Source organism: Antrostomus carolinensis, unplaced genomic scaffold (assembly GCF_000700745.2).
Source record: "Antrostomus carolinensis isolate BGI_N321 unplaced genomic scaffold, ASM70074v2 scaffold32150, whole genome shotgun sequence".
Lineage (NCBI taxonomy): Eukaryota > Metazoa > Chordata > Aves > Caprimulgiformes > Caprimulgidae > Antrostomus > Antrostomus carolinensis.
In genome coordinates, this window is record NW_010286981.1 from 11864 (window position 1) to 22046 (window position 10183).

The 10183-nt window shown below is 45.1% G+C and overlaps 1 protein-coding gene across 1 annotated transcript; it reads right to left on the reverse strand.

The window, feature by feature from the left end:
- Nucleotides 1–273: 273 nt before the first annotated feature.
- On the reverse strand, nucleotides 274–2921 carry LOC104532724 (G-protein coupled receptor 35). The gene is given in 3 exon segments (XM_010177998.2): nucleotides 274–1235; nucleotides 2634–2673; nucleotides 2676–2921. Coding segments are annotated over 3 exon segments (1248 nt in total).
- Nucleotides 2922–10183: the final 7262 nt, after the last annotated feature.

A 10183-nucleotide genomic window follows, 5' to 3' on the forward strand; every position in this document is an offset into this window, starting at 1 on the left:
CTGTACTTGTTTTGGGTTTTCTGGGAAAATGAAAGAGTTTTTGCAGGGGTAAGCTATAATTTTACTCAAATTTGCATAAGGCAGAGAATTATCAGTGGCAACCTAGATCATTACATCAGGATCTGGACTGCTGTGGTTGTCTGAATCTTTCCAATTAGCAGAAAGTCTCTCTGTCCCACTTACACACACGCACAAAAGTGTGAAAGCCTGCTATTGAGTCCCAGTTGAACTTGAACAGAGCAAGTATAAGATGTGTGCAGCATGTGTTTTGCACTAATGTGTTATGCATGGGAGCTGAATTTCAGCTTCTTTGCTATCTTTGAATTTGGACTTTGCTAGCTTAGGAGATGCTTCCTTAAATTCCTTGTTGACAAAGTAGTAACAAATAGCATCCAGGCAGCAGTTTGTGTTTGCGAGGACTGAGGCAAGGTGAACAAAATTGTTAACTCCCTGTATTGCAGAGCAGTTGGAGCTGATGGAGTCCATTATAAAGCGAAGGAGATGCCCGAGGTAAAGAGGTAAAAAGCATATCGTGAACACAGCCATGTTTGCAGACACAATGTAGACAGCCTTCCTGATTAACTTTTCCTTGTGACAGTCTTCATTCTTCTTTCTCCTGAGCTCTGCAATGACTTGTATGGAGCAATAACTCACAATGATCAGTGGTATGAAGAATCCAACAATAATAGCACTCAGCGTGATGACTGAGGGCTTAACAGAAGATTTTTCAAAGCAAAGTTCATCTTGTTCTCGGTCCTCTAACTTTTTAATTAGGGACATCACACAGATGATGACTATCCAAAGAAATCCAGAAGCAAAAGCTGCCTTCAGCGGCGACCTCAGCACCTTGGCTTTCAAAGGGTACTTGATTGCAAGGTACCTGTCAGCTGCTATGACAGTGATGATACCAATGCTCATTAAGCGGTTTATGAAATAGCCACCTTCCAGAACCAGGCACCACCTACCTACCTTCAGCTGATGGAACTGGGATAAAGTTTTAAAAGGCAAAGTAAAAAGCAGCAAGCAGTCAGCCACAGCCAAGTTGACCATGTATACTCTGGTTTCTGTCCATTTGCTCAGTTTCCAGCAGAACACCCACAGTGCCAACACGTTCAGCAAAATGCCCAAGAGCAAAACTGGGATGTAAATACACAGCTGGACAAGTGGAAAGCTTTCATAGGCTGTGATACTGCAGCTGCTGAGGGTCATTCTGGGGGTATTAAGAGGCACAGTTCCTGCAAAAGCAGATTAAACCTTTTAGAATCTATACTCTTGACTGAATCGGTGATTAATTCAGATAGTTCAGGGCTTTACCAACAGTGAAAACCAGATCGTGGAGATGACTCTGCAGAGCAGAGCTGTCTGTGGAGTACCTAGTGGGAAGGGAGGGAGAGAGACACAAGCCTGATCAGTTCTGGAGGAGAGAAAAGCACAGATCCTCGCTGGGTCCTATGTGAGAAAGACTGCTTGCAGAGGGCAGCTGGGGAAAATGCTTGGGCCTCTGTTTTGGGCCAGGCACATATCAGGCAGAAGCAGCTGATATATATCCTGCAACTAGGAAATATGTGAGCTGTTACAACCCATTTGGAAATGGAAAGGGGGTGCCTAAACCCAGATCTCATCCATCTTCTTAGAGGTGCTTAGGAGAAGCCAGCCAGCATCCTCAGAGCTCAAAATGCTCCAGCAGATGTGCTACTAAAGAACAGCTGTCCTTTCCTTCAGTCTTGAGCTGTCTCTGCATCACTTCTCATTAGTGTTAGTATGTATCTCAATGATTAGTACATATCTCATTATTTTTGGCTGCCACTGAATCATATGCTCAGTGGTAGCATTTAGTAGTCTGCAGCAAGCATCAGAGTCCTGGGTCTACATGCTGCCTTTCAAGGATTGTGAAAATTGGTCTCCATCTCAGAAGCATTAGTGTGATCTGCCACATCCCAAGACAAAAATACCCCACCAATGTCATGGCAAGCAAAGTCATCAGCAGCCACATGAAATAGAGACACGAGCTGTATCTCATCTAGTGGGCAGTTTTATCACCCCAGATCTAAGGGCGATATTCTGTTTGCCCACCTTCTTTGGAGGAGTTAATACAGGAGTATCTTCTAGGTGCAACTGTTCATGGGCAGGAAAGACCTGGGAGGTCTGAGATGTCTTTGGGTTCTCTGTGCAAGGGGAACATGGCTCCACAGGTACATATTCTTGGGGCTCAAAAGCATTGCGAGCAAGCAGACCACATCTACACCATCTATATGGAGCTGCAGCTCTTGGCTAGCTTTGAAAATCATGCTACTGAGGAATCATACTGGGAGACCTCTTCAGAGGTGAGAGAATGTGCTGCAGCCGATACCTGCAGCAATTCTGTGCTTTTGACACAAGGGATGAGTTATGAGCCCAGAAGAAATAAAGGTAGATCATAAGAGACAATGGGGAAATCGGGCAAAGTCTGAGACTGCTCTTAAGCATCCAAAACATGCCTAACGTGGCCAGTATCAAAATCAGCCTTTGAAAATACACAGACTCCATCCCTTTCTGTTTCTTCACAGCCATTTTGGTGTCCCACTGTGGCTGGGGAAAGGCAATGCCTTGCAGAGATCAAATAACCAGGTCAGCAAACAGCCAGGAGGAATTACCTGCTCACTCGCTGTCCTTGAAGGTAGTGAATGCTCCTCCAGACCAGCTGTGGTGTGGCATGCAGGCACGATGATCCCTCCTAGCGTGGCTCCTGGCATGTGACCAGCGAGGTGTCCTGTGATGACCATTTGCCAGTGGCTGTGGCAATGCTGGTGGAGGAAGCACCCCCACCCCTCCCCAACGCATTTCCCCGGGGTTGAGCTTCCTCTGTCACCACTGGCGTGGCTCGTACCACCCCCTGTTGACTGAGGATCCTCCAATAACCCCGCAGGGAGGTGAAACGCCATCTGCATGTGGCCCTGCAGCAGTTCCTCTGGCGACGGAATGACTTTGGGTTTTTCCTTTGATTTACTTTCCAGTGCCTGATGTCTCAATGGGCGATGCCCATTGGCCCTTCAACCCAACAGGCTTGGAGGGGACCCATTGCCTTGGAGGGTCCTGAGGTGGTCTCTCTGCCTTCTAGGCTGCTGCTCGTGCTGGAGCAGGGAGTGCCACTGGCTGGCACACTGCTGAGCCCCAGGACAGAGCAGCCTGGACAGACCCCTAGTCCCATTCACAGAGCTGTTGGAGAGGTGAGGGCTGTGGCTTGCAGAGAATTTTGTGATTATTTTAACTGGGTTTCACTCTGAATCATGGTAATTCTCTCGTCTTCCATACTTCTCATCAGCCAGCAATTCTGAGAAAATGTGGCACTGTGACCCTGTGACCTGCTGGCCCCAGGACAGAGCAGCCTGGACAGACCCCTAGTCCCATTCACAGAGCTGTTGGAGAGGTGAGGGCTGTGGCTTGCAGAGAATTTTGTGATTATTTTAACTGGGTTTCACTCTGAATCATGGTAATTCTCTCGTCTTCCATACTTCTCATCAGCCAGCAATTCTGAGAAAATGTGGCACTGTGACCCTGTGACCTGCTGACTTTGTGACTGCTCTGTGGTTGCAGGTGCCTGTTGGCTAGGGGCTTCTCCTTGGCTGTCCATTGCAACCCATTAACAAGAGAGCTCAGACAAGGTGGTCCACAAGCTCAAAGGTCCTGCTGATAGTACCTTGAATTACTGTCTTGGGCAAACACATTTCCCCTTCCTGCTTCCAGGTCATCTTAGAGCAGCTTCAGGAGTATTTCTGCATTGTCTGTCTATGCACTGCAAACCAGCCTTTGAGATTAATTCCTTGCTTAAGGACAGAGCTTAGTTTTAAGTCTTTAAGACTTCCCCTGTGTTTCCAGGGACTGCTTTTGCCTTTCTTGTGGCTACTTCTTGGTGGATGTTTGTTAAGTAGTTACTGACTTATTAGTACATCCAGCTCATTGATCGCCAACCACCGTCATTTTCATGTCATGGTCCTTGTTAGTACTTTAGTTTTCAAAGTCATTCAGCTCCTGAGTTGTGATAGTTTCACCACTGTACAGAAAATACTTCACTTTGCATCATCATCAAGTGTTGTCCACACACTCCTATTGTCTATGTCAAGGCAATCACTACCTTGCATTGACCATGAGCAGTCAAAATCAAGCCTGGAGGGAGCTAAGCTCTTAGCATCTCTCCAGTGTGATGCTTCCTATCCACAGCTTGGTGCTGTGGTGGCCGGACAAGGGCAGCTACACATCCCATCAGCCTATTGAAGCTTCAAAGGAGGGACAAACCCTGTCACCAGGCACAAAGCAGCCAGCTATGATCAGCAGATTCACTAGGATATGTCAGAGCAACTGAATACCAGCTACCAGTAGGCAAAGCTACAATGAAGTATTATCTGTGGACAACTTACATGTCTCCTGATGTGGCTCTCAGCTCCCTGTCTGATTCCTAGACACCACCGGGTCAGGATGTTCATGCTTCACTTCTCTTCACCTTGGCCACCCTCTAGGCTCTTGCAGCTGCTTATGGCCCTCTTCTTCCATCCATTCAAAGGTTTTATTACCTCTGCCATGGACCAATGATGCTCACTAGGTATTTTCCCCTGCCTCTGCAGTTTTCAGTCTGTCTCAGCCCCGTGAGTGCTGTCACCATGTGGCACAGTGCAGGTGACACTCATGCTGTTTTCTCACTTCCTTGCTGGTGGCTTTTTGTTGGGGTAGTCTGGGCCCCTACAGCACCACTGAGTACCAGTGCCTGTACAAAGGGTGTTACTGCTCGCAATGTACTCCAAAGGACCTTTTACGGACACCAGTGTCTACCACACCTGGGCTGGAAAAGTGATTTTTTTAGTGAAAGAGGCCAGTGAAGCAAAATACTCCTGTAAGGTGAAGCACCACTTAACTTTCTCCTTTCTATTTGTTCTCTCCCCTTTAATGTTATTCAGATGCATTGTGAAACTGCACATTTTTCAGGTCTGAGCATATTGGAGGTGTTACTGGCCAGACCCTTCCCTTTCTTCCCTCACCCTAGAGAAGGAACTCTGCTTGGTGGTCTCTGCCCCTGATCCTATTTTGACTGACTTATTTAAAAGCCTTGTTGCTGATGTGAGATTTCATGTGTCAATTCCTTTAAAATTCTGGACTTCTTGGGTTCCTCATCCTTACTGAAAGCTGTGACAAAGTAATCAGGTAGTTTTCAGGACATACCTGGACAATTTTGTTGTTTTTATCAGCAGCAGTACTGGGTGATCTCACTGCTTGTAATTTGTGTACATAGGTAACTTTTCATATCTAAGAGAAGAATTTGCTAAGACACATTAGACCTTTATGCTTCTTGATTTCTAAGACTTATTTCTGTTCTACACAATCATTTTTCCTTCCCTTGTAAGCTCTGTCTTGAGATTGTTTCCCAGCCAAAGAAAGCCCTTCTTGTGAGGTTTTCCTGTCCTCATGGTACAGATTGCTAATAGAACAGCTCGGGTTTGATGGGCTCCTGCCTCCTTTCCCTGCTGGGGAAGATATCGGTGGTCTCTACCTCCCAGAGAATGTGCCCTGCTGGCTGCAGCTGCTGGCACATCACAGTGGGAGAGGACCTCTGGCTAGGTGACAGAGGTACCAGTACCCCCTCCATGTGTGCGAGGGGGACACGTGACACTGCACTACCCTGCAGCGTTTGGGTTCTGCAGTGCCTCTGCCCTACGTGGCTTTTTTCCTGGCTTTCTCACGGGAAGACGTGGTGTTGCAACAGCAGATCTTGACCAAAACAGAACTACAGGGTTGGGAGCAGAATGTGTCAGGCTTATTTTTAGCATGGAAGGCCTGTGAAATGGCAGTTAGGCTAACCACATCAACCTCACACAATGACCAATCCTGAGGGCTGAGACGGTTTCCCTTTTCCCCTTCCTTAGCACCACAGATGAACTGAGCCGTGGCAGATAATGCACTGCCAGGGCTCTCTGTACTATAGCCCTCTCCGTACTCCCGCAGCATCAACACTGAAGGGATTGGCCATGTGTCTCTGTGCCAGCGTACCGGGGAGGGCATGGCAAAGCCTGTGCTTCCCAGCTGGCTGCTGCTGCTTTGGTGCTTGCAGAGTTCCCTGGAGACTGCCAGGCAATGCTCACCATTGGAACAATGCCGCTGCACTGAGAAACCAACAACGCAGAGATGCTGCCAAAACCTGGCAGCAGCACCAACTCACTAAAATGCAGAACTCCCTGATGTGTGTCCCTCAGCCGCCAGGAGAGGAGTGCTGCTAGAGTCCTGACCCCTGGTGAGAATTTCAGGCCTGCCCAAATGCCAACCCCTGCCTTCCCTGCTAAGAAGGACCAAAAATGCCAAAACCGATGCCTAGTCACTTACTAGCTAGATTCTGGATTACTTTGTAGGCCTTTCCTTGCAGGTTTTTTTCCCTTTTTCTTGTTTTCTCAAGCCTAAGTTTTGACTGTAGCATGAATTTGCTCATTTAAAGTTTAAGCCATTATTAGTATGCTTTTCTTTTAAGGTACAAAGAGATTATATCTTACTGAAATGTTAACAGAATGCAGTGGTCCAGCCCTGCTTGTTGGAGCTGCTCATGGACTGTGGCTGCTGCTCCCTGCTATCATTAGCCAGACTCTTGTGCTAGGAAATGGGAAAGATTTGTGGATAACCATGTTGCTGCCCTCATGGATTGCTATTCCTGTGCTGTACGGTGGCTGGCAGTTTGTTGTGGCCCAGGTACTGATACCTTACCTGTTTCATTTATTGGGAGCACTCAGGGAGGTGAGGTTTTGTTCAGACTGAAGAAAGGTGTCAGAGACCCATCATAAACATATAACTTGACACATAAACCAGATGATATTTTTTGTCCAAGGTAGTACATACATCTTCAGGTAATGAGAAATTTCATAGCTTGCCTTTGGGTTGCACTATAAATATCCTGTTGTAAGGCAGGTCTTATGCCATGGTAGCTAATTTTCCTCTCACAATCTCCAGTACAGGTTTAGTGTTGATAATAGAGGACTCTGATGTATAATGGTAATAAATGAATATTTATTCATAGATATATTACTATGAAATAGCTTTATTTTCACTTGCAAAAGACTTGTTTCCTTTTTTGTTTTTATAGCGTTCAGTGCAAACAACAAAAATATTACTTAATGATGACAGGGATTGTGAAGTCAACAAATTTTTACTTTACCATTAAAAAAAGGAACACTTGTTTTAGAACATGAACGGTGGGAGACCTCAATTTGCTTCCTACAAGAAAAAACCATTCATTTCATACAGCTCTATATGCAGTAAACTTGGCTATGTATAGGAATGCCAACTATACATTTTTTTAGCACAGCTGTTGTACTGGTTTGGGCAGTGGCAGGGAGTGAGTAAGCAACTGTGTGGTGCTTAGCTGTTGTGAAACCATGGCAGCTCTTTAGTTTAATAGTTTTGCCTTGTCTGGGATCCTTCCTTGGATCCTTCCTATAGGCTTAGGTAAGAAGAAAGTGTTTCTGAAATCCCTTAGTTATGAAACAGTAGTAAATGGCATCTCAACAGCAGTTAATATTTGCTATACTAGGAGGCCACATGCACAAAAGCATTACTGTTTTGTATTTCAGGGTAGATGACCTAATTGGAGCCTGTTGTAGATTGGACAAGGTGCTTCATATTAACAGGGAGAAAACATGAACATGGCTGGGTTCATTTAAAAAAAAGTTATTTTCTTTCTGGATCAACAGTATGATAACAGGTAGATATGAATCAAACTTTGACTTTTTTCAAAATAATAAAAATTTTCATACTAATCTGTTTGAAACAGGCATTCATTATAACCAATGAGATGCAAAATCCCAGAAGGGGATCCCACAGCCAAAAGTGTTTTTGAAGGCCCTCTGCACTGTTTCTGAAAACAGAATTATTTTTCCTTGCTGAACACTACTTGCCTGGACACACAAGTGATGCCTGTCATGAAGATTGACAGCACACCATAAAGGAGAATGGGCTAACAGGGACATTAGGATAGTTAATTGCAGCGTATTTGTTGACAGCTACAAGGGTGACAACAATCATGCATCTTCTTAAGTAATAGATGGTTTTTAAGATCAGGCACTATTTGTCTCTCTTATCTTTTCCTGTTTTTGAAAATAGACTTTAAAAGGCAGAATGAGGGCCAAACAACAGCGTGCAATGATTAAGTTGGTCACACACGCACGTGGCCCTTTTGCTCTGCTTGCAGTGAAATACCAGTAATGCCAGAGCATAAATAATACAACAAAGAAGAAAATTAGGACATAAATGATCAACTGAATGACCTCAATAGTTTCATCCATTTTTATAATGCAGTTGCTCACTGCAGCTTCCATCATGCTGGAACCTCTGCCGAAGTATTGACACAAAGCAGGTAGATCTAACGTTTGGGTGGAGAGTACTTGCTGCAATGGGAATAATAGTTTCCTGTGTTGTTTGGCCAATGTCTAGACAGTGGTTTCAGCATGTGATCTGCAGAAACTAGAAGGTGACAGGCCACTTGTAGGGGAATTATTTGTAAGTTGTCACTATGGAAGTTAATTGTCTGTAGGTTTAAATGAATAGAATATGAGTTTGCATTCCACGGAGGAATTTTTAAGAGGTTTACAAGTCAGAAGACACTGAAAGTGAAGGACCATGAAGCCAACTGAGATACAGCTATCACATGCTTTTCAAAAACTCTATAATGTTTCCCACGCTGTCTTTAAGTATTGAAGTGACTATGTGATAAAAAGTTAGATGGAATTTCTATGCAGATAAACATGAAGTAGTCATGCCCTGGCACTGGCTCCCCTCTCAGCCCATGTTTCTCTATGGGTCGCTTCCTTCTGGTGCCCCAAGACATCCCTCTGTGGCTTAACTGTTTTGAGCTGCTCTGTTGTTACTTCTCTTTGGGGTGGGAGGATATGTGGTGTATGGTCAGCAAGCAAAGATACTATAGAGGAATGTGGTATCTGGAAAGCCAGACATTGAAACTGATGCCTGGTCCAGGATCCAGCTAGAATCCAACAAGGCTCCCTGTATAATGCGTGGAAAGAGTTAAATGTCTCAAAATGAGGTGTAGAAAAGCTGTTGAACCTCCACTGTGCACTGTCCAAGCAGCTGAAAGAAAAAAAAAAAACAAACCAAAACAAACCACAAATCCAAAACAATGCTTAACCACACAGGGCAATCCCCAGAAGCCCTAAGCTGTGGGTCTGTCCTGTCTCGGCAAAAAGTCCTTACACACCCCACACTCGCCAAACCTCCCCTGAAAACTGTTCATGGGTGGTGAGTGAGGGATCAGGGTTGCATCTGTTTTGTGTTGCTCACTGCTGTTTTCTGGGCATCAACACTCCTGCAGCGTGAGGCTGTGACAACTTGGGCCAATGCGATCATCTCTCACCAGACAGGACACCCACTGGAGATGTGAAGCCATTAAAGTACAACAACAAAGCTATCACCAGGGCTTACGGTAGTTGCTTGGGTGAGATCAGATCTTCACAGCTTTATACCTGATATACAAAATGCTAAGGGTCTGTTCTGTGGTCCACAATGCTTTGTGTAGCTCAGTTTTTCCATGCAGTAGTGGCTTTATTTATACCCACAATTATTTTAATCTCACTCTCACAAATACCGGGACATTGCCACAAGCTCATATAAGTGTTACATGGCAGGAATGGGGCAATAGTCTCATGCCAGTGTCTGACTGCAGTTTACTCCATGCACAGCAATAGCTGCATCCCAGCAATAGCTACAAGCTTTGAAATTATATAGGTTGGCAGGAAACTACCACTGCATGGGCAAATTCTTTGCTGTGACCAGCACAGATGTATTAGGTTTGGCACTGTAGTACAGGGGCTTTTTCTTGTTTAAGTGACCATATAGAAGTGGATTTGTGTATTGCTGTATGGATGCTCGGTTTCCTATGTTTAGCTGCATGATATGTACAAATAAGTGCATGGCAGAAGCAATGGCCTTATCTATTCTCCATACTATGTGGCTCTCCTCTTGACCAGGAGACACCTGAAGCTGTGATACAACAATCCAAGACAATAGTCAGAGCTGGAGTCAAGACCCTTTGGAGGAGGTTGCCCCTTTTTGCAGGCATGCCTGTACCTGCAATGATTGCAAATACAGTAAATGGTCCCATTCCCTCTGCCTTGAAACTTCAGCAGCACTGTGGCTCTTCACACCTATCGTGCACTACACCTTT